The sequence below is a fragment of the Actinia tenebrosa genome, unplaced genomic scaffold, assembly GCF_029948245.1.
Source record: "Actinia tenebrosa isolate PJP-AT-01 unplaced genomic scaffold, QUT_ActTen_1.0 PGA_scaffold6__47_contigs__length_16458017, whole genome shotgun sequence".
Lineage (NCBI taxonomy): Eukaryota > Metazoa > Cnidaria > Anthozoa > Actiniaria > Actiniidae > Actinia > Actinia tenebrosa.
In genome coordinates this window covers 1167273-1193113 of record NW_028292583.1, presented here as the reverse complement: position 1 = coordinate 1193113, position 25841 = coordinate 1167273, and the positions used below count along the sequence as shown (strand labels likewise).

The 25841-nt window shown below is 33.5% G+C and overlaps 1 protein-coding gene across 1 annotated transcript; it reads left to right on the top strand.

Annotated features, from left to right (window-relative positions):
- Nucleotides 1-700: 700 nt before the first annotated feature.
- On the top strand, nt 701-25841 carry LOC116306816 (adenylate cyclase type 5). The gene is made up of 23 exons (XM_089038660.1): nt 701-2061; nt 11431-11580; nt 12148-12272; nt 12522-12633; nt 13028-13155; nt 13316-13474; nt 13866-14007; nt 14870-14928; nt 15002-15088; nt 15587-15650; nt 16140-16237; nt 16584-16668; nt 16963-17079; nt 17162-17272; nt 17653-17828; nt 18263-18347; nt 18564-18605; nt 19128-19247; nt 19394-19540; nt 19622-19714; nt 19929-20043; nt 20381-20505; nt 20666-25841. Exons 1-23 carry the CDS (start codon nt 1072-1074, stop codon nt 20795-20797), a joined length of 3462 nt encoding a protein of 1153 aa, XP_088894786.1. The 5' UTR covers nt 701-1071; the 3' UTR covers nt 20798-25841.

Sequence of the window (25841 nt, the reverse complement as noted above, 5' to 3'; positions counted from 1 at the left end):
TAAAAGTGTAATCACTCAGATAACGGTTTTTGCATCGTAGTTTAATATATGCTCACCATTATTGGTCTTTCGATGCTTTAATAGTTTGGCTTTGTACAGCCAAAGACACGACGAAAAACTACCACAGAATAAGATGATATGGCTTCATAGATGCATACATGGTTGTCTTTTTAATATTTTGTTGAGAGTTTAATGGAACTTGAGTCCAGATGGCAGGCTATCATGACGTCTATAGTAAGTATAGAGGGTCAACCGTTCCTGGTGCCCGAATGATATTCTGCCACCTTCAATTAGTATAACAAACAAAAAAAGGCTATTTAGAAATTAAATTCCGGTTTTGGGGAATCCTTTAGGATTTTGCCATTAGTCCTCTTACATTTTTAATCAGTTTTTGGTTCACGGGAATTTGCTAAATAAAGATTGAAAAAAATCTGCCGGTTCTTATCGTTGTCAAAATCATTCTGCTGGCTAGATGGATCTCGTCACTTACTTGTCTTGATTGCAAAAAAAGTGGGAAAATTTATTGCCCTACACAAATCAAACCTAAGTCTTTTAAAAAGCCTGTTTGGACATTTCTACGTTGTTATTCCAATCACACCCTGTTTTATTCACGACTTTACCAGAACATATATAAGAAGTCGATAGACTCTTTCTTTGTAATTATTTTTAGCACGTCTGTTTCAGGTCACGTGACCAAATAAACTATTCGGCTCCTTTGGTTGTCCTGGATCCACCAACTGACTGATTTACGGCCACAAATTTGACTTTTACTTCCAAAAAAACGCCAAATCACCCCCAAGGAAACGTTTGAGCTGGATTTATAGTACAAACCAACTGGTATGGGATCATAAGAAGGCCTTTGAATGCGGCCTGAAGTTCTGTTGAGTGAAATTTTCAAGTGACTTCAAAGGTAAAGCTGACTCGGCTTACCCGATACGCCGTTGCTACGGCCTTCTGTAATTTGTGTCATTTAGTTTACAAAGAATTCGTGTGAAAAGAGAATATTTGGCCACATTAGATCGACATGAGCGGTTAAGTGAAGCTATGAATTGGTAATTCGGGGCTCTGAGCATGACAACTCATGCCGTGGGCAACACAACAACCAGAAAGACTTCGACGCCATCAAAACGCGCTTGGGAAGAAGAGGAGGTTCAAACGACATTTTCAAGACCTAATTCATCACAGAGTGATTTGAATAAGAACTTAAAGGAACAAAATAACGCTATAGCAACCAAGAGGAAAGAAAGTAGTGGTGTGAAGAGTATGGACAGTGGTGTGCATGGAGGCGAAGTTCGACTTAAAAGTGTTGAACTTGGTGTAGAAGACTCCAACATACAATCTGTAAATATGGCTAAAGGAGACAGAAGTACGGCTGCAGCCGATAATACGAATGGAGAACTCACTGTATCTGTCAAGAACGGATCAAAATTAGACAAAGACGCTGAGAAGGCTAACAACAACGAAGACGAAGGCGAGGATGCCGATGATTCGTTTGTCGGTCATTGGAAATTGTTTACACGAGTTTTGAAGTCCAAACGTTTTGAGTCAGAAAAACTAGAAAGTCTCTATCAACGCTACATTTTTCGCTTAAATCAAAAGTTTGCAAGCTGGCTGGTATTTATATTAATAGTTCTATGCATTGCTCTTGTGATCTTCCAGTTTTCTCTGGAAAACGAAGGCGATAACATTGAGGGGTTTATTATGATTGCTTTTCTTGTTGTCTACCTGGTTCTGGCGGTTATCGTCAATCGAAGTGGTTCATCTGATAAACAAATGTCCGACTCTTCCCAAAAGCAACTTAGATGGGTGTCATACGCTTTGCTAACCCTTTCATGTGGAATCGTACTTGTTTCTGTACTCTGTCCTGTTGGAAGCAACGATTCTAGGAAATACAATTCGCCAACCGATGGGGTATGGGTGACCATATTTTTCATTTATATGACATATACGATGCTCCCAGTTCGGATGAGGATTGCTGTTTTTGGAGGCTGCCTACTTCTTACTATTCACCTAGTTGCAAGTGCTGCACAGAACAGCGATAATCCAAATCTTCCACGATTGGTAAGTAAATAATATTTTATATATTCCTATATTTTAACTCTCCTGGTTCTTCAGAATATGTTTTACGCATGTTTCAGTTATTATTTCTATCCCCGATATTGTTTTTTCCATCGTTCATCAATTATTTAAAAAATCATATGCACTCCTTTTTGAAGACCGTCTACTTCATGCCTGTCGATATATTTTTTGACATCGATTACTTATTTACTACAATGTTTTTTTTACAAGATCTGTTATTTTTTAAACGCTTACTATTTTTGTTGTCAAAAATTCATTTCATATTTTCGAGCGATCAAGGTTATTGAGAGTACCTATTTGTGTTTTTCTGATACTTTCAAATAGTCTGTCGACCGTATATCTAAAAAGAAAGAAAGAAATGTTATCACATTACTATGTAATCTAAAAGAAAATGCATTTTTGCCCCTGGTTCAATCGATTCAAAATGCAGATTTTTATTTTAAGATTCTCTAGAATACGAGTTCAATCTTTTCCGGAGATTAGTTTTTCCATTGCTGTAGTTTTGTTTGTATATGCTATTCACAAGTCGCAGATTTCAGTCTTATTAAGCGGCAGTGAAAAATAATAAAGGGAAGGCGAAAAATAAGAAAGAGGGGGAAAAAAGTGGGAAGCTTCGTTCATATCTAAAAAAAGAATAGAAAGGAAATCTGGCTGATGTCGCCAGTTAAGTTCTAGGCATTCAAAACATGCAAATGTAGAGGAATATTCATATTTTTTTGTTTCATCTGGACCTATCTTGTAATTTACACTTTATGGGAGGTAGATTGCAAAATTTGAATGACAAAGCTTTGCTAGCAGAATTCGTTTTTCATCTATAAAGACATTAACAGCTCATGCATTTCGACAAATTTCTTTTTCAATTCCCCATATGTAATTTGGTGTCATACTAGAAATAAGAAATTTATATCTATTGGCCTGTACGCGATCTTTTTCAATATTTCCATACAACTGTCATTTACCAGCAGAATAACGTTTGGCATAAGAAAATGAAATACTTGATCAACTACCTGATACTTTTAGATTTCATTATATTTTAAAACGCTAACACTATAATATTCATTGGTGTAAAAATAATAGCGATGTTTATATTACTGTTAGTACCGTATGTGAATATTAATGATGTATTGTTCATTTCTTGTTCTAAACGAAATCTTGCATCAAATATTCCACTCAATATAGCGAAAAATCATTAGCGAACCATAAAAGAAGAAAATTAATTCCAATAAGATAAGGAAGAGCTTCTATTGTTAAATGCTTCGCTAATTCTTTGATTAGTTTATGTACAGTGTTTAGGAATAGTTTTTTAAAATAGGTTTGTGTACAAGTTAAAGGAATCGGATTGGTTGAATAATTCACAAAATTTTATCTTCCAATTTTCAAGTTGTAAAATTGATGAGGTTCATAATTTACTTTAATGGTAGTTTTGTGGAATAGTTATAAATACATTATAGTGTTGTCACACCCTATTGACCAAGAAATAATAAGTGAATGGGTTTCTTTACATCAGAGAAATGAAAAATGCATTTTGCATTTGTAGTTACTTGAGTAAGATAGTTAGTAGTCAACTGGAAGGAATATCTTTTACTCTGGCACCTTCAAAGCCTACTGGCATACACATCTATTTGCATAATAAATCAGTGTTATGGAATGATTATTATAGTTTCCCCTAAATGTGAATAAAGCAAATTATTACTTACAGTGTGTACCAATAAAAATGTTTTTTGAAAACTCTTCTTTATTGACAGAGATGACTAAAATACTAATTTATTTAAAATTTAATGCTTTTTTAGCTCGCTCATTAAATTGTTGGCTATTATATGTATATAATATTGGTTTAAAATTTGGTATGTTAAAAAATCATATGCCTACACAGAATGCAACCTAGCACTTTTCTTAACAGTAGATTCTGGTACTTTCTTTGCACATTTTTACCATAACAAATTTAATGTATAATGTCTTTTTTATTTCAGATTTTAAATCCTATTTGTTAAGAGAAAACATATTTTTGAAATTGTTCTCTTTCAAGTAATTTCAAACAGAATTTTCAGAAACGTTTTCTGTGAAGTCTTTTCTTCCTTTACTCAATCACCTGCTCTTATCATGGTAATAATCACTACATTCTGAAACCCATATTTAGCTGAAAAATTTCTTTTCTTAAGAACGTAGATGTTTCTCAATAAGTATTATTAAATTCCCCACTTATTGAGGGAAGTCTGTAATATTAATCTATAGTAAATAGAGTATTGTAGACTGACATAAGCTTAAATGATACTTAAAATATATGGAAATTTTGGAATCATTTTGAAAAGCATTTTGAGCAGCTTGATGAGAGCTTTTTTTTATCCTATTGACTTTGCTGTTATTGTTTAAGAAGATCAAAGGATTTCTATGAAGAGTAAATCTCTTTTCTTGTCGACTTAATCATAGTGTAAAGATCTGAACATTTCTTGTAGGTTAACTCATGAATACAAGTCCTCTATATATTCCTTTATACATAGAATCTTGATTGCTTTAGGGATGCTCTCCATCCCCAAATATTGATTTTCCTAGGTGTGATATCAATTCACATATCCATTAACATTATTCAGTTATTTTAACCAATGAAATGCAGTCATTAAGAGATAATTGCAATTGATCCAATAGAAGCCATAATCTGTATTTTTTCAGGATATTACAAAATGAATAGATTGAAAAACTATGTTTTTGATACACAATGGAATAAGTCATGAACTAATAATGAATATAGTACTCTACTTTCAACAGTATGTTTCTGACTTTATATTTTTCCAAGGTCTGTATTTATTTATAGACCATGGATGATGGTCTAACCCTAAGGCCATTAGAGTTCCATTCATATTGCATATAAAGAATCTGCTTTCTATTAGTAGATCTTTAGAATTAGTAGCTTACAGGCAATCTAGCTTTGAAGGACTATTAAACATCTTTTTGAAAAAACGACACATTAGTAGCTCAGCTGTAGGATAGAATGTGGTTGTTTAATAGATGCCAGTAGCAAAAATCACAAAACAAATGGATAAGAATGCAAGAGAAATGTATAATGAATGCTTGATTTGAACCATTTGAAGCCATTTATAAGTATGTTTCAAGCTTTGATTTGAATATGTGAAATTGCATGCCTGTATTTCAGAAGTCATTAGGTAAATTATCCCCAACTGTAGGTTAATATAGATTTTTTAGTGTTTTTTTATGGAAATTTGACAGACGTCGATGGAATCTGCTATATTCTTTTCACATATATTAAGTTTAAACACGCAATTGTGTCATTCATAATCTTAATGCCTTATCGAATAATCTTCAAACAGGAAATGAAACATGCTTCACATAATCTAAGCTGGTAAATGTGGAGAAATTTATATTCTCATTTCCTTCAACCCAATTTGTTAAACTTAACTTCAGATGATAGAAGAACAAATTCCTAAGCAGTTTATTCCAATACTCATAATGCTTATATAGATACATTCAGAAATATTTAACAAGGCATAGTGAATGTTATTATTGGCCATAGTCACTGAGTCTGAATATATTTTGTTTTTTCACTGGAGTCTGAAGATATATAGATGACTTTCACTCAGGTTGTTGAAACATCAGTCACCAACAACAACAGTCTTTCTCAGCACTACACTCACCAGGACAATTATTATAAGTAATAATATTTTTTTGGGTTTTAAAAGTCTCATTCTAACATTTTACATGTCAAATTGTTCACTAAAAAAACATATGCGAATTTCATAGTTTTTGCAAAGAGAAATAAAACCAGCATATAAAGATACTCTTAACCCGTAAAATAATTTGATATTTTAAATTAAAGAATTGGAATTCAGAACATTTTAAAACCTTCATTAATTCTGAACAGATAAAGTTATTAATGGAAGTGTTTTCAACATTCTTATCAAAGGTGAACTATTATTAAAGATTAGATTTATTGACATGATTTAAAAAGTCAGCATGAAGTCTTCTTATTTCAAAATAGATCTTTCAGTGTATTACTGCAATACTCTGTACCTATTGAGATATGTAAATAAATATTGAATCTGGTCTCCTCATACATACACATTGACGCCTAATGTATTATAGGTACAAATTAAAGGTAATGAATATGTACAGAAAATATCTATTTTGGTGGCACCAAGGAAAGGAAGTTTAGGCTATAAATATCATGTGGAATTTGACCCTTGGCAGCTTGTTCATACCAATGATGTTATACATTTATGTTACTGGTTTAGCGAGAGTGAATGAATGCAAAATATAAGGACAAGTTGCCAGTCATCAATGTGTTTAACAGTTTCAGAGAATCTTTTCCAAGATGTTGAGATGATATTAAGGAAAAAAAGGCTTAAAGTATAAAGATTTAATCACACACAAGAAGTTATTTCTTGAAGGTTTTGTTTCCCTATCAATAATAGAAACATATCATTTGATTTCTTGAAGATAAGGATGACTAGTAAGAATGAATGTTTTGTTATCATCCACCCCCTCCATGGTAGGTATTTTGATGGGCTGGGGTAAAAGTCTATATATAGTACCTTTAATTTAAATTGGAAAAACATTATGGCACAGTGTGATATTGATAGCTAGAGTGACATCCTTTTTCCCCTTTTTGAAAGAGGAATAGGTATATTTAACAATTATTTACTGAAGGCAAAGTGATTATTTACAGAGCCAGGAGTCTTCAAGTGAATATTCACCATAGTCACCGAGCCTGAGGTGAATAATTGTTTTAGTATAATTTCGTACATGAATATCAGAGAAACAAAAAACAGCAGTGATAATCATCTCAGAATCACTGTTGGCTTGACCAATGGAAGTGCGCAGAAGTCTATGTTCAAGTCTAAAATTATACTAAAAATATATTTGTATGGGTATTAATTATTGGAACACTAACTAATAGAACAGGGTGGTGGTCATCATGTTTAATGCAATTAATATTTATAAAATTCACTCATCAAATATAATTTTGAGGACAAATTATTATTTTATTTTAGCATGAACCACACCTCTAGTGTTACCCCTGTGTCACCCTGATAGAAAAGGAATGGGTTGCATACATTAAACGTTGAACGAATTATTTATTGAGACAGCTAGCCTTTGAGATGTTATTCTTATTATGTCTTTGATAATATGGGAGCCTATTTGTACACTTGGGTTTCAATAGTGTGCAGAATTTAATTTAGTAGATATGATTTAGAAGATATAAAAAGCCCAAATATGTATATTGAATAACCTTTTACCAATCCCAGAGGCTGGCTACCTGGTTTTCTTCCTGAATGGTTGAAGTAGCAGTAGTGTGTGAGTGTGTGTGATAAAAAGATGGCCATATATAGGTTTCAAAGGTTTCAAAGGTTTTTATTTTTCCACACATGAAAAAGCAAAGAATTACAAATAGAACTTAAGAAAGAAGTGGAAAGGTGCAGGAGGAACAACCCAAAAGGGGTTAACTAAGAAAGATCCTGCACCAAAAGTACAATAGTACTCAATTATTTTATTCATCCACTATCCATAAGGGATTTTTAGTTCCAAATTCTTCAGTTGAGAACTAAGGTTTTGGAAAACACCTATCAATAACTGTAAAGGAACAGGAATATGTTACTGAAATAAGTATTATTTACCAGATAATATAGTGTAATTATGGAACTTCCCTTGATATATGTCATGTTGTCAATCTAGGGCTCTGATATTTGATATAGTAATGGTTAAATATTTATGCCAGTTAGTAAATGATGAACAGTTTTGAAAAAAATGTTATTAAAAATCTCAATCTCCTGCCAGATATATTAGTTTCCCTGTTAACTTAATTTAGGAAGTTGACAGTGTGCATATTTATGTTGTTGAGGACGTAAGGATTAAATGGTTTTGATGCTGTCATACATTTGTTTGGTAATTATTTTCATTTAGGAAGTTGACAGTGGGCATATTTATGTTTTTGAGGATGTAAGGATTAAATGGTTTTGACGCTGGCATATATTTGTTGGGTAATTATTTTGATGAGACTGGTAAAAGTCAAGCCCATGCAAATATGTACCAAATATTTGCCATTTTTTGGTTCCTATGATATCAAGTCCAAAAATGTCATTCTATATTCATTGTTCATAGTTTAAAGACTGCTCCTAACTGATTATGGCTAGTACAGCTGTGTTAACTCAAAGCATGGTTACTTATTTACTTCAAAATGTCCCATGAAAAACTGAAAACATTTTTTAACATAACCACACTAACTGTTAATTCCTGTTGTCGAGAGAGCTTAAATTGTCGTATAGTAATAGACTTTTTTAAAATTTGCTTGTGTGACCCAAAATAATGGTTCAAAGTTAAGGATGGACTGTATAAAACAGAGTAAACGTATGAACACATCAAGTCCAGCCTTGACTTGGAGCCTTTGCTCACTCAAGCAATTTTCAAAAGGTCTATAAAGAACATTTATTTATATGAAAACTATATAATATATATATATATATATACACTATATAAACATAATTTATGTTTGGTAATCTATTAAACAATGATTGATAGTGAGCATGGGTCACATAAAAAACACTACATTATTAAAACTATTTATGAATAAATTTAGTAGAACCTTCAATGTTTCCATGATGTCTGGCTTGACTTCATGTATATGTGCACTAATCAATGGTATACACAGCATGTGTATCAGAAGCCTTCACTCTAGAGCTTCTTGTAAAAATATCTTATTTTAGCTTGCTTCCTTTTAATGTAGTGGCTATCCAATGGCTATGTTTAAGTTTATCTCATTCCAAGATAAGAAGATATATATTATGATAGCTCAACCCTTCATACAGACAGGCCCCCGCAGGTGTAAAGTTACTATTTGTTACAGTGTTAGTCTGATAATTTAACAAAAAATGTCTGGCTGCTGATAGGAAGATAGGAAGATATATATTATGATAGCTCAACCCTTCATACAGACAGGCCCCCGCAGGTGTAAACTTACTATTTGTTACAGTGTTAGTCTAATAATTTTACAAAAAATGTCTAGCTGCTGCAAGATCAAGGAAGCATTAAGAATGAACGCAATGATGCTGTCTTGTAGATAATTGCTTTAGGATGTGTTTTTGAAAGTATGTTATAGTTCCTGTGAATGATAATTTACTATAAAATAATTATGTATTCTGCAGATAGGAGGTATCTTAATCTAAAATAAAAATAAATTCAGGTTGTGTACTTCTTAAAAAAAAGATATAAGATAATGTCAGATTGTATAGAACCCAATTTAAAGAGATATTAATTGGCATGGGCGTGGGCGAATTGACGTGGGTGAGTTGGTCCGTGGGTGAATTGACTGCAGGTTACCGTTTATTTCTTTTTATCTTTCATCTGTTTTTCTTGTTGGTTTTCAGTTTTCTCAATCTTTTCTCGTTCAAATAATAATAGCTCGGATTTTTATTTTATGATGGATCGTTACTGTAAAGTTTCTAATCAGAAATAATAAATTCTGTGTTTGCAAAATTTTCAGTATTATGAATACTGGTAATTGAATGTGTTTTCTGTCATGGCTGACATGTGGTGTTCTCTTAGGAACTATTCTTACTATTTGTTTGAAACTTAAACATATCAATGGTACTCTATTTTTACTTTTATTTCCAAAATGACAGATTGTTGGATCTTTTTAGAAAAATGAGAAGGATGCACAGCCTAATTCAGCTGCAACAAATTAAAACTAGCCTTTCTAGCTTAGGTACATGTCACTTATCATGCCAAGTACTTGACAAATTATTTAATATAGGTCCTTTATTAATAATGTAGAAAATGTGAAATTTGACCATTCCCATGAAAAGATCTATAGAAGTAAAGGAAAGAAAACCTTGCTAATGAGGAAAACAATATTAAAGACACTACACTAATTATAACAGCAAAAGTTGAATATTGTTGAATGATCAAAATAATGAACAAAAAATAGAATGTAGATAATGACACATGTAATTGCAAAACAGGGTAGTTCTACAGGCTTGTATTATTAATTATAATGCAATTATGATGTATGCCTAAAAAGAATGAGAGCATTTTTAGTTTCACTCAGTTGTAATATTTGTTTTTTTTTTTTCAATTTTCAATTTAAAGGCAGCTGCATAAATTAAAGCAGGTGTTGATAGCTGGCATATTCCCAGACTAATCAACAAATAGCAAGCTTTCTTTCTAGTTTCTATACTTACTGTACAAGAAAAAGTTCTATAGATATTTACAAACCAAAGTGTATGCAATTTGAAAGAAAGCTTAATTCCTATTTTCTTTTCATTATCATGAATGTAATTCCAACTTCCTGTGTTAAAGAAAGGGTTTCATTTTTCACATTATATATTCCAAATTATTTGCAGCATGGCATATTTACTAACCTTGATTGGTATTGATTGATTAAAAAATATTTTTATTAAGTTAAACCTTGAACTTTGGTTAATAACATATTATGAGTTTTTGCTAGAAACAAACTATCATATAGTTAAAAGACAATATATTAAAAAGAAAAATTTCTTTTTGAGTATAATTGAGCCGGATTTGTTGCCAGTCGATGGAATTCAGTGCATGATCAGGTCTCGATTCATGTCTATTAATGTGCGGCATCATAGGTTTTTCCTGCCTGCACAGTTAATTGTTACTTTTTTTCTTTTGGATTGCCATGTTAGTTTAGTTATTTTTCATTTGTAACACCATATTCCCTGATGGTGGATCTCAAATCCAAAAGCTCAGAAAATAATAATTAATATATGTAGATGATACAACAACTGATTATTTAATGAAGTGCAAAGAAATCTGTTTCATTTCATTTGGAATTAGCAAACATTTCCAAGAAGTTTCTAAGACATTTATTCTTTATCTGTGTAAGGGTTTTTCCTGACTTAAATGCTGTGACCATATACATCCCTGTCTTATAGACCACTTGCATGCGACATCAAAGGAGCTCAATTTGAAGGTCAAAACAAAAGAATTTCAATCTCATGAGAATTAGAAACTGCATTCCATCGTACTGCAAGGGGTCTATTCTCATTATCCTATTCTGATGACAGATATGATGACAACAGTTACGAATGTATTAAGTATTATAGCATTTGGAAGATAAAGCATATTCATGAAGCCTTGTGTCTTACATTACTTTGTGCAATAATAAATCAATCATTTTAACTTAGGTTTCTTTTTCTATTTGTTGCTAGTCATGGGTCATGAATCAACAGCAGTTAGTACTGTTATTATTTCATGTTCTTGGGAATCATTAATGACATATTGAAAATCATTTTTATTCATTTTGGTTTTGTATTGCTGTAATAGTGAATTTTTCATTTTCTTTAGTTTACTTTAACATTGAGGTTAAATTTTGTTTTATAGCTGGGAGCCAATCTGTTTCTTTTTATTTGTGCAAACCTGACTGGAGTGTTCACACATTACCCTACTGAAATCTCTCAAAGACAAGCTTTCTTAGAAACAAGAAGATGCATTGAGTCAAGACTGACAAGTCAGAAGGAAAATCAGAATCAGGTACTAAATAATTTATTAACTAAATCACTCTTATTACTATTTCCTGTTTATTTACTAAGTCAAGGCATCATCCATGTAATGGGTAATTTTTAGGAGCATGGAAAGACATACCTGTATCTGTTATTCTTTCCTCTATTCTAGTTTTGGGTTGTTTTTTTTTATGATCATCATTTGGGTTGAACAATGTCACCAATCTCACTCTCTTTACAGCGGTTTTCAACATTCTGCAAACTCAGTAGTTACAAGCTGCAGAAATTTGTTTTTTACTGTGGTATGTGGAAAACTGCAGTAAGGAGAAAGCTTAGCACAGTCTGTTAGTTTGCGGTCTTTGGAGCTAGAGGTCTGTGGTTCGACCCTCAGGATCTCCATGTCTGTTTTGACTTCTCTTTGTTCTGTGCAGCTTTAGCTTTAAATACCTGTAATAAGGAGTAGAATTGATAGTCTAAAGGGTGCACCTTCAAACCCTTAATAATATCAGCCCCTGGCTCTTAATATCCAGGACACATTTGTCTATACTCGTAGTAAGATTAATGTTGATTGTTATTAATTGATTAATGTTGCTCACAGGAACGGCTCCTCTTGTCTGTTCTTCCACGGAATGTTGCCATGGAGATGAAAGATGATATTGAAACTGGAAGGTCCAAAAACATGCAATTCCACAAGATCTACATCAAAAAACATGAGAATGTCAGGTGAGCTGAGGAAAATATTCCTATCAGACAGCTAGGTTACTTATATCAATAGAGCAAAGGATGTGATGCATGAAGTCCTTTGACCAGTGTTGTTGTGATCTAGTGCTGCAATACAACAAATTAACTAGATAGATTTTGATTGTATCCAGCCTCTTTCACAAACATTTGCATCCTTTGAGTTTGGCGACACTAGAAGTAATAGAAAATAAATAAACTAAGAATGATCATTTTTACGATTTTACTTTTCAGCATTTTATTTGCAGACATTGAAGGTTTTACTGTGCTTTCTTCTATGTGTACGGCACAGAATCTTATTAAGACTCTCAATGAGTTGTATGCAAGATTTGATCAACTGGCTGTGGTAAGCTATTCTAACAATCTGTACATCTCCTGCACACACAGTCTTTTAGTCTTTGAGCATAATTCGTTTGCAAGGTTTTATCACAATATTTCATTAATTTTTACATTTTTACACGACATTCATGGGCATTGTTCACGCACATCCTTTGTACATATAATTTTAGTTTGCACATGTTCATCATGATGACATCATTCCATTGTTTTGATAAGCAGATTTTCATTAAGACATCTTTAATCTTTCATAGTTCTGAAACGAAGTCGGGCACTATTTTGTTTTTTTGAGAGTACTTCATGATCTCCAGCTAGTTCATGACCTTCTATCATTTCAAAACTGAATGAGAATAAAATCCCTGAGCCAAATTTATAAATCAATACCTGTGGTTTCTAATCAACAGGAGAATCACTGCCTGAGAATCAAGATTCTTGGAGACTGTTATTACTGTGTGTCTGGATTACAGGAGCCACGCCCTGACCACGCTCACTGTTGTATTGAGATGGGACTAGCTATGATTGATGCTATCTCGTAAGTAATAATATAACATCTTGGCTTAATACTTGCTACACTAGCTATGATTGATGCTATCTCGTAAGTAGTAGTATAACATCTTGGCTTAATACTAGCCACACGTAGGTACACTAATAAGGCATGCTAACTATAACTATATATGATATTTACTGTGTAGGTTTGTGCGTGATGCAACAAAGGTCAACTTGAACATGAGGGTTGGTATTCACCAGGGTAAAGTGCATAGTGGTGTTCTGGGATTGGTTAAATGGCAGTATGATGTATGGTCTAATGATGTCACTATAGCCAATCACATGGAGTCTGGTGGCTTACCAGGGTAAGTATATCAAGAAAATATGCAAATATTTTCAAAATCACCAAAGAAAAAACATAACCTTGCTAAATCATATAAGTGCTTGATAACAGTGACGAAATTTTCACAAATTTTGATTATGAATATGGTGATGCTTAAAAATGCTTTCATCCAACTTTCTGAATAATAATTGATGCCAGAATACAGGCTATATAGATCCTAATTATATCACAGCAAAGCAATTTAATGTTCCTGTCAGTTGTTGGTAGAATTTTGTTACCATTATAATACACTAATACAGTAACTTGATCAAAACTACAGTACTTTTGCCCTCCATAATGTTAAAACACTATGTAAAATTATCAATGAAAGTTAGAGTTAAAAACTAGTATATTATAATGATTATTGTCTGTAGGCGTGTTCATATAACCAAGGATGTGTTGAGCTGTTTGAATGGTGATTATCAAGTAGAAGATGGACATGGAGAAGAAAGAAGTGCATATCTCAAGCAGTATCACATACAGACCTACTTGGTTATAGCTGAGCATCCAGTCAAGGTTTGTACTTATGCCCATGTATAATACTTATCAAGCTTACCCATGTCAGTGCAGAGGAACAAATAGAAACCAACAAATATATGCTGGAAAAATATGCAGAGTCTGGGAAAATTCCATATATGGCTATGACCTTTAGTGATTGTATCCACAATGCCCATGGTGTATTTTGGGCTTGAAATGCAACATGCAACAAAATCTTCTCCAACTTTGTTTTGAAATACAGCTGTATACAATATTAATAGTCTTGACTTTTAAACAATCCCAGTGCACAGATTGTCAGAGTATCTTATTTGGAACTTTTCTATTTTATTTCTGAAATGTTCCTGTGTGTGATTGACTCATTGCTTGTAGGTAGTAAGACAGGAAAGGATAGTGATCATAGGCAGACAAAGGAATGGCAGGTATTGGGATTGTGTGTGGTTTGTATCAGGTGTATATTGTATTGATCTGTTTGTATGAGAAAAAAGAATATTGAACTTCAAGCTTGGGGCTGTTATTATTGGAAATTGAAACCACTGTTCAGATTCATGATATAGCATTTAAGATATCCTTAAACGTAATTCTGTTTTCTACAGCCAGAACAGATGTTAGTGTATGTAATGAGTGTGATAATTATGATGTAATGACCTGTGCAGCAAAGTAAAGTAGAATCAAATTCTATTTCTTTTCCCATGTTTGATGATGATGATGATGATGATGATGATGATGCATTTAATGTCACAGAAGGTGAGAAATGTTTTTGTAAAAGAATATATTGATATGCACACAACTACTCCTGCTGGGAACTGTGCAAAATTGCAAGCGTTATTGTAATAATTATTATAATCATACCCGACTAATTATTTTCTGTTCTTTCCAACAAAAGAAAGAAATTTTTAAAGAACCAAAAAGAGAAAAAGATCAAGACAAGATTGAAGACAGGTAAGTGGCTTAATGATTGTTTAATCTATAAGTGTTTAGGTTGCACAAACTAATCATGATTATATCTTTTTAGGCTTGGTTTTTCTTCTGCCAAGCAAGACACTGAAGATGAAGTCAATGAATTTTTAGGAAGTTCTATTGATGCCAGAAGCATTGATCGGTAAGAAGGAACCCTAAAGTGCTTTTACATGTAAACTGGTGTAGTAGTATTCAAAACAGTAACAGCAACATCCACAGCAACAGCAACTGCAACAACAGCAACCATGACAGCAACAACAACAACAGGAACAACAGGAACAACAGCAACAACAACAGCAGGAGCAACAGCAACAACAAGAGCAACATCAGCAGCAACAACAGCAACAACAGCAACAACAACAACAACAGCAACAACAACAGCAGGAACAACAGCAACAGCAACAACAACAGCAACATCAGCAGCAAAACAACAGAAGCAACAACAGCAACAACGACAACAGTAACAATAACAGCAGTGCAGCAGCAATAAACTAGCAGCACAACAACAACAACAGTAACAATAACATTATCAGCGGCAGATCTTTAAACTTCAGTATTGCACATGTTGTCAGCTTCCAATAAACCCCACCCATTTATGGAAGAGGGATTGGCATTTCAATTTACCAATTCTTATTTTTAGGTTACGTAAAGAACATGTAAGACCACTGGTGTTAACATTCAAGAATGAAGAAAATGAAGAAAAAGTAAGCAATGTTTTTACTTAGTATAATGTTTGTTGATGTCTCAAGTTGGGTTGTTTTGGACAATGGCTGCACTTGTGCAGAGAAATTTAGATGGGCCCACTGTGATTTATAAGTTTTTTTTTACAAAGGACCCATTGGAAAAGAACCAAAGCAAAACTAAAAAGAGAGTAGAGCGCTACCCTCACCATATTCCAGCCCCTCTTCAGTTACAGTGCTAATTGAAAAACTGTGGGCACCTAGGAATATTCCAGGAATGTTCTATTGTTCTTTGGCCAATCAGAATTGAATTTCTAACCACAAGATAATGGAAAGATAACAGTAATGCTTCTGATTGGTTAAGAAATGTTCTTGAAATATTTGTAGGTACCCACGGTTTTTCAGTAGCACTGTAACAAGTGTGATAGCATTATTGCTTTATTAGGAGACACTGAATATTATGCACATTATTAATGTTATTAACTGCTGTGCCATACATTCTATTGCTAATAGTACTCTCAAGAGAAGGACCACATGTTCAAGTCTTACTCATCCTGTATATTCCTTATATTTATCTTCATTGTCTTGGTCCAAGTCATGGTTTTACCAAGGTACAGTACTAGCTATTTCCTGGCTTGCAGATCTATTTAATGTTTTTTTCCCCATAAGCAATTACTAAGCTGAGGGGGGGGGGGGGGGGGGGGTTGCAGGGGGTATGTCCTCCCACTAATCTCTTTAAAGTTATTTCTACAATAGGCACTCACTGCATTCTTTCTATAATGCACTCTCACTGTCTGAATTCCACTTAAGGGTCCTGTTTATCAAAGCAGTCATGAATGTCATGATTTGTCTTTGTCTAGTTATTAGTTAATATTATTTATATTTCCCAGAAAACTAAAGTAATACCAGTTATAAATGCAAGTATCAAATAATTACTTCATTTTGTTTGTTGAACAGGAATCAAATAATGCTGGGAGTCTTTTTGACAGCTTTTGTAGCCTTTTCTGTGGTATATATTCTGATCATTTCAGAGAAGTTCAAAGTAAGTTTCAGAATAAACATGGCTAAAATACCTCTATCAGCTTTGATATACTGTGTTACTTTCCCATTTGAAACTACTTTCTATCCATCTTTGGATTAAATTCTTTGTTTGAGCTATGTCCCAAATATGGTGTTTAAGTAAAGGAATTATTCTCAAGGGAATGATTAGAACTAAAATGAGGGAAAACAGTGCAAGCAAGCCTGAAATATAGATTCAGTAAAAAATACAGAACTGTAGAATATTAGCAAGTATTATATCATTAATAGTTAAATAATGTTGGTATTGTCTTGACAGTCATTCCCCAGATGTATGAAAGACATCTCCACTAAGATCTGTGGTTCACGTGTTATTTGTCATGTCATTGCATCAGTCCTGATATTCATCCTTTATATTGCATCTATTGGTGGCATGGTAAGTACTTCTAATAAGTCAATTCCAGTGGCTGCATTGATTGACATAATGTGTAACTCTAGATAATACCTATTTTTTATAGTTTGGATGTGAAACTCCAAAAACAGTCAATGCAACAGTCAATGGTTCTAGTGTTGAGAAGTGCTATCATCTGCCGCTTAATCCAGAAAATGCCTCATGTGACTATCCACAGGTACTTAATCTTTTCTTCTCCTTCATGCTAGTTTAAAAATCAAAGGTCAAGGGTGTGATCTTATTAAAGGCAGAGATGCTGCTCCTCAAGGGTGAGAGGTGTAAAAGGTTTGCCTGACCACACCCTTCACCAGTGTTGACACTCATACCTGGGGTACCATCTCAGCCCTTACCCTGCCACAATCTTCACCAGTGTTGACACTCATCCCTGGGTTACCATCTCAGCCCTTACCCTCACCACACCCTTCACCAGTGTTGACACTCATTCCTTACCTTTAAAAAAGTTTGACCTACATATCAGACACTATTCAATGTACTATGTTTATGGGTCTCTTGGCTTAGAAATCCAGTGCTAATACTATTGTTTTCTTTCCTCCACAGTACTTTACATTCAGTATAGCACTAGTAATGATAGCATGTGCAGTATTCCTTCAACTGAGTACATTACAGAAGCTCTGCTTGCTTAGCTTTATGTCAGTGATATATATAATACTGGTTTATGTCTATGATCTTGTTCACAAACAGTTTAGTCGACATGATGATGTACAATATTGTCTGTAAGTACTGTTTTTCTAATCTTTTTATTATTGTTATAATGTTTTGCATTATAACAGTGCAACTACTATGACTAGGGCTACCTAGACTTTGAGAACCAATTGAATTGTAGAATAAAAACAGTACATTCCAACTTTGGGTAGTGGTGTTAAACAGAAAGATGCAAAAAAAAAAAAACAACATTAGCCTTTCAAGGGCTATCTAGCTGTTTACAACTGCAGTCTAGCAGTCTAACATCTGCAGTCTAGGTTTCTGATTGGTTTGACAACCAAAAATTAGAATGCCTTTTCATTTACATTTTATTTGGCTCTCTTATCTAACTAGTCTAAGTGACTCCCATTACAGAAGTTGCACTGTAAGTTTATAATGCTATGCAAAAGTCTATCCTAACTATGGAACCATAGATAGTCTGATAGTTGAATATTATGTGTTTCAGGCTGGATAATTTTATTCCCTGGACTCATCTTTCTATTCTAGTAGTTGTGATGTTCATAATTTCACTGACTGGTCATGGATATCTTGTAAGTATCTAGAGCTGCCTGCCTGCCTGCCTGCCATCAGAGAATGCTATAGCACCTGAGCCAAATTCTCTGCCTTAAACTACCATTGATAACTCTGGCAGTTAATGATAAACCCTGCTGCTGTGATAACATTATTTGTTAACAAACATTCATAGTTCATATTTTTATTTTACTGGTGGTTGAGCATTGTTTCATTGTATCATTTTTCTTTTTAAGCATGAACAAATAGCAAGACTGGATTTCCTTTGGAAGCTCCAGGTGTGTATAGTATTGTGTATATTATTATTTTTGTTAGTAACTTTTTTCCTGATATTCATATGATCTTTATGACTGCCATCAAAATCACCAGCAGCATCATACGATCATCTACCATCACCATCCACTGTCAATCCCTTATTTACTTGCTCTATGATCAATGAACATCATCATTATCATTTCTTATATGATTGTTGCTACCTATTAATCCCATAGGTAACTGTAAATGTTCAATTATTTTATAATTTGACAGTTCTTTACCTAATATGAATTAATAGGTAGCTATTTCATTAATAGCCAATAGGACTCCATGCTGTACAAGTAAGAAACAATTTGACTCAAATATTTCTTTGACTGCCAAATTGGACTCAACTTATGGCCTTATCCAATTTTGGCAGTCCTCAGAATTTCCCTCATTCAATTATTTCTCAATTGGACTGCATGGAGACCATTTAATACATAATATAATGAATGGCAGTACTCATGCTTTTAATTTATAACTATCAATGGGTGTTTCTCTTGTAGGCCACTGAGGAGAAGAAAGAAATGGAACAACTAAGAGAATACAATAAGAAATTACTGTACAATATCTTACCTGTCCATGTAGCACAGCATTTCCTCAACCAAAAGTCAAAGAAGAATGAGGTACTAAGTAACCTGTTTCCTAGCAACAAACTGTCAGGATAATAGTTGTTGCATAGCAACAGTCTTATGCTTAGTGCTAAGTAGCAGTCTATTATCTATTTCAGCAACAAGCTTATATTTAGAGGAATATCATTTTTCTTTTTCAGGATTTGTATTATCAGTCTTGCGACAAAGTTGCTGTAATGTTTTCCAACATTTGCAACTTCTCAGAGTTTTACTCTGAACTGGATGCAAATGGAGAAGGTGTAGAATGCTTAAGATTATTAAATGAAATGCTAGCTGATTTTGACGAGGTAAGACACAGGAATGAAAAGCATAATATGTTTATTTTAAAATCATCATTTCCTGATCATCACTGCTTGTTTATCCATCAGCTACTTGCAGAACCTCGTTTCAACTGCATAGAAAAGATCAAGACAATAGGAGAAACATACATGGCAGCATCTGGTATCAAGCCAGAATCACAGGTCAGCTGGCTATTTACCAATTAGTCGTCTAGCTTCAATGGGCTATGAGTCAGTAACTCATGAGGCTGAAGGCCATATGCATTTATTTTATTATTTATTATTCAACTTCATAATGATTTGATTGGATACAGTGAGTGGTATTACATGGTGTAACATGCTAGAAGAATGGGTATCACAGTATTCTCACTTTTTCTTTTGGTTTCCTGGTTTGCAGGAAAAATTAGCAACCCTCAACCACGTTGTACTAATGGCAGACTTTGCAATGGCTATGAAACAGAAGCTACAAGACATTAACCTTCATTCCTTCAATAACTTTCAAATGAAAGTTGGTAAGTCTGATGGAATATACATTTTTAGTAGTAGACTCTCTAGGTTGTTAAGAATCTAGATACCATCTTCTAAATGAATCAGCTGTTCATCAGCCAGTATATTTAGCATATGAAGAGCTAGTTGTTGTAGGATCAGTTAATGTGGACTATTTATGTATTGTTTTGTTATCATATTGCAAGCTGGTCTGAATGAAAACAGAACAATCTGACTGGCTCCAGTCCCTAAGCAGTCTAAGTCTTGAAACCTGAACAGCTTTTAAAACATACTGTCGTTTGCAAACTTGTATTGAACAAGTTCTTTGATGATTAACATTGAAGTTTTTCCCTTTATTTGTAGGTTTAAACTTTGGTCCAGTTGTCGCAGGTGTAATAGGTGCACATAAGCCACAGTATGACATCTGGGGTGATACAGTCAATGTTGCTAGTAGAATGTATAGTACTGGAAAACCAGACTCTGTACAGGTAGTTAGCCTGCTCATTACTATGACACACTTACACAAGGTACCAACATCTTGTTGGGATGTCCTGGCCATATGCTTGGTGGTAACCAGCTACTCCTCACATACATGTTGTGCTATCTCATTAAGGTGTGACTTAACCTTTATTGTGTTGTTTGTGTCAGGTGGCCAGAAGTATTTATGACATCCTGTCAACACGTGGATTCACCTTCAATTGCCGTGGGTTAGTTACTGTTAAAGGCAAAGGGAAAATGGTGACATACTGGCTGACTGGCAAGGAAGGTAGTGGACCATAAGTCTGTCACACCACACTACACAAGTTGATTGAAGCCAAGATTAGCATTTATGAACAGTAGACTTCCTGGGTCAGGTGAAGATTGTGTGACGTTAGTTGGAGATTGAGTGACCTTGTGTGACACTAGTTGGAAATTATCATGTGACTTCATGTGACATTAGATTGAGATGGAGTAACCTTGCATGACACTAGTATGTTGCCACGGGAATGAGGAATAATGTAAAAACAGTCAAGTATGTTTTATAATGGGTATGGATTAAGGAACTGTTGTACTTTCATTATAATATCATGTGGGAATGGCTATGCAGTATTAATATAAGTGCATTCACAATCATGTACACATTGTGACATGCACATTGAAGTCAAGCTAGAAATACAGAGATTTGCTTTTTATCTGACAAACCTTTAAGCTATTGTTTCCTTATTGTTTTATGGTTGTTTTCTAATGACAGTTGCCTCAAAGCAAAACTATTACATTTTCCTCTTTTTTTACATATAAACTTTTAAATTTCATGATTGTTTTCTTAGTATGCTAACTTTCAAGTTTCATATTGATGTTTTGCCTAAATCTCCATATATTTATATTAGAGATGATCAGACATAATTATGCAGATGCCAGCTTGAATTTTAATTTTGATTTAGTGGTTAAGTTGCTAAATGTCCAGTGTTGTTTTGTAATATCATATAATGTGATTTAAATCCAAGATTTTTAATTATGACCTAACAATTAACAACAAATTCCAGGTTTCTTAAATAAGCTACATACTACCTTCAATTTAAGATTGTACAAAGGCGCTGAGAGAAAAGACGTATTGTAATATATTATTAACAGATATGTAATATAAATATCTCCATCATCAGTAGGTAGATACAATTTGGATGCAGTAGTAGAGGCTGTTATCTAGTGCACTGGGTTTCTGTATCTTTAGTTAGTTTTTTAAGGAGGTTTTGATGTAGATGGTAGTAGTGGTCTGTAAATCATAATATATACAACTATATGCATACCAACAGATGCTGGGCATTGCAGTGGAACTGTAAATAGGAGAATTATAATATATTTCATAGGACATAAGGCTGTAATGATTTATCCTAGATTACTGAAGATGAACATGCTTAAATATTGCAATGTCCATACCATTAATAATGATTATTGCGGCATAGAGTTGAAGTTTCCTTCAAGCTGGAGTTAATGCCAAAATATGGCATTTATCAACAGAGTCAACTGTAGCTTCTCTAACATTCTTGTGGACCTTTTCATCCAGCTCTGTATTCTTTTTGCATTAACTAACATATTGGAAACCAATTATATGCAGATATCAGTCTGTCTATGGACTTGCAAGATTAAGCAATTCAGGGGTTAGTTAATTAGATTAGGAATAAATAAGACAACAGCCTTGTTGGTACTTCTAGAGTAATGATATCACCCACTAATACATGATGTAGACAGACATCAGGGTTGGATATAGGTAACCGTATATAGGCTACTTTCATGGTTTTAACATCCTGATCACAACTTGATTGATTGATGATTACTATTTTAAGCCAAAAACCCAGATAGCTGGAAAACATTTGTCTGATGGTTCATGTATTCTCTACTTTCACATCCCCATAATGCCTTGCATCTTTGGAGGGTAACTAATCAAAAAACTGTCCCAAATTGAAAAGTTTCTTAATTGAATTTATACTATACCTGCTTTTATCTGTACAATACTGATTATCAGTTTATTCCAAGTTATTTTTGCATGTACAGATCATCAAGAATTTTGGTCTTACAGAAAATGTATTGACTTACAAAAAAATGTTTAAAATTTACCTTAGTTAAATGTCTTCAAGCTTCTATATTTTTCTGTTTTTTACTTCTTCATTTTACCTTTGGATACCAAACAAGGTATTGTCAACATTGTCTGATCAGCCTTCAGCAAAGTAAGTGGGTTTTTACCCTCTGGTTACCCCCCAAAGACGCAGAGGATTATGGGGATGTGAAAGTTGAGAATTGGTAAAAAACGTACCATTACTATTCATCATTCCTTGTGTGAATGACTGGGAAAAAATGAAGACAAATTTACATTAATCTTCAATTTTTTTAAATAGAAATTAGTTTTTGATAGTGAATAAGTTTTAACATTAAGAGTAGATGTCAGCAAAAATCAAACAAAATCGAAATTTTCTGGCAACAGTCAAAAAATCGATTTCGCTTATATTCAAGTATAAGGTAGACATATAGCCAAAACAAATCGTGGTATACTTCGTTTTTAGAAATATGGCTTTATTTCCGAGAAAAACGAGGAAAACCAATTTGTGCATAATTGACCCTCTGAGAGAGCCAAAATATCATCCAACTTCGAGTGCCTCGCGTGCCTTGACAAAAATATGTATGGACTTGAGTATTGAAAAACTTTTTTTAACATTGTCTTGGCTTTAAATCTGTGAAATTTTATTATTTTCCAATAAATCTATGTTGGCGAAAAATTTTTTATTACCAAGTTACTTTGACACCTCATCAAATATAAAGAACTTTCAAAAAATATTTAAACCATGTGCTATATAAAACAAAACGTCGATATTTAGAAATTGAGAAGTTAAAACAATGTTCTAATCGTGAGTAAAGTGATTGTTTTGGGTATTTTGTTCTGCGGCGAGTAATGGAGATTTAAAATTGGAGAAATTTCGAAGAAAAAGCGGCCGTTCGGTACGATCAAATAAATTTAAAATATTTCCTTAAAGTGTATATGACACGAAAACATTTCATCGTTTAAAATGTATAGTTTGTTAATAATAATAAATATGTCGTAATAAAATTTCTTTCAAAAGCTTATTTCTTGAGATATGTGAGAAAATTAAGCCCAATTTGTGACGTCATTTTGTTGACACGTACTCTAGATTCGGTAGAAATGCACTAAATATAAATTGTAATTCTTATAAAATAACAACAAAAGGCATATTCTATTCAGCTTCATTTGATAGCTTACGAAATACTCTTCAAATGGTGGGAAACTGAAAAGTGTACTACCCGAAATTAAGATTCTGCATTCAAACAAATTTCGTGTATTTGCAACTAAATTTGGAGACTTGTAAACAAAATGACGTCACAACATGTGCTAAATTTTCTTGAATTTCTAGAGAAATACGTTTTTGAAACAAATTTAACTGTGATATTCTTATTCATGCCAATAGAATACACATTTTTAACATTAAAATGTTTTCGTGTCATATGCACTTTAAAGAGCAAAATATTAAAAAAAAAGCAAACTACTAGCTTGAAATACTATAAAACTACATAGTTTGAAAAGATGGATTAATAAAATTAAAATTATCCACAATAAAGGAGCATTTTTCCAGAGTCAAGTGCCTTTACTAACAACAACAGCGTTGCGTTACCCAAAGTTCGTGAACGCGCGGCATTCTAAAAGAAGTGGGTGTGGCCTTTGATGCTACCGCGTCACACCTTTACATGTCACGTTCGTATTTACAAAGACGAATTCTACTGAAAATATCCTTATACGTTCTAGCTTCTTTAGAAGTAGGCTTTATTGGACCATAAAGGATATTAATATACAGTCATTATCAATCATTACGCTTTAAGAAAATAAAATATGAAAGTAAAATCCGCATATCGCTGGCTGATAAACGATTTTTAGAACAGTCACCATTAAACGTATTCGTAAAGTATAGCAATTTTCTCCAACTTTAAACCCTTATTACTCGTCGCAGATCAAAATACCCAAAACAATCACTTTACTCACGATTAGAACATTGTTTTAACTTCTCAATTTCTAAATATCGACGTTTTATTTTATATAGCACATGGTTTAAATATTTTTTGAACGTTCTTTATATTTGATGACGTGCCAAAGTAACTTGGTAATAAAAAATTTTTCGCCAACATAAATTTATTGGAAAATAATAAAATTTAACAGATTTAAAGCCAAGACAATGTTAAAAAAAGTTTTTCAACAATCAAGTCCATACACATTTTTGCAAAGGCACGCGAGGCACTCGAAGTTGGATGATATTTTGGCTCTCTCAGAGGGTCAATTATGCACAAATTGGTTTTCCTCGTTTTTCTCGGAAATAAAGCGATATTTTGGCAAATGAAGTATACCACGGGTTATATCGCATCAAGGTCTTCCTAATGCTAAAATATGAGAAAATTCGATTTTTCGACTGTTGCCGGCGTATGTTCGATTTTTGCTGACATCCTCTCTTAATTGATTTTAGATTAATAGCCAGATAGCAGTTGTAATGACTAGTTATTGTTGGTGTGTTTGACACCACAGCTGTTATGCTGGAGGAATAGGTTTTGTTATACCTCCAATAACAACATCCTATGCACACATCCTTAGGCTTGTCATACCACACTTCACTGCACACTCTTCATTCTTTTCTTGTGGAAAGTGAAGCATTGACGACCTAACGAGGATGTGTGAGTAGGACTAGAATGTTGTGGTATTTTTTCGATTCCATACAACATAGGATTGTATGCGGTGCACTTCAAGAATATATTCCGGCAGGTCTGTAGATGATGTGGGATGGGATTCTTTGTAGTACATAATTCTCATTAATCTTCCAAATAGTTACGAATTTCTAAGAGTTTGAATTTAATGAGGATGTGTAGTTGCATGGGTATATAAGGTGTACATAAAATAATCCAGTATTTACACAATGGAGAAACCAAGTTCTTAGTTGTTCCACCAAAGGAGAAAAGGGACCTTCAGAAAATGTTTTACTCTGACTTTTGCTTTTAGCTTTAATTTACTATTTCTTTCATTCATTTGATTGCTGAAACATTTTAGACAGACAACTCTTTTTATGCTCTACCAGCTTTTTTGATTCCCTTGAATTAAGTGGGACTATGTCTCTAATTTAATTGAATGCATTTTTGCCAGTTACTGAACAATTACTGCTGTATCCTAAGGTTTACTCTCAACACATCAAGCAATCGGGTGCTAGCTGACATTAGATTAGTACAACAGGGTTGTCTTATTGTGTAACTGTTTTATCATAATGGAAGCAAAATAATGCTAATAAAATAGTTTTATTGTAAA

Coding starts and splice junctions, on each gene's coding strand:
- LOC116306816 (XM_089038660.1), top strand. CDS start 1,072: ATGACAACTCATGCCGTGGGCAACACAACAACCAGAAAGACTTCGACG. Junction 14,929..15,001: donor CAAGACAAGATTGAAGACAG/GTAAGTGGCTTA, acceptor ATATCTTTTTAG/GCTTGGTTTTTCTTCTGCCA. Junction 19,715..19,928: donor GTATCAAGCCAGAATCACAG/GTCAGCTGGCTA, acceptor CCTGGTTTGCAG/GAAAAATTAGCAACCCTCAA.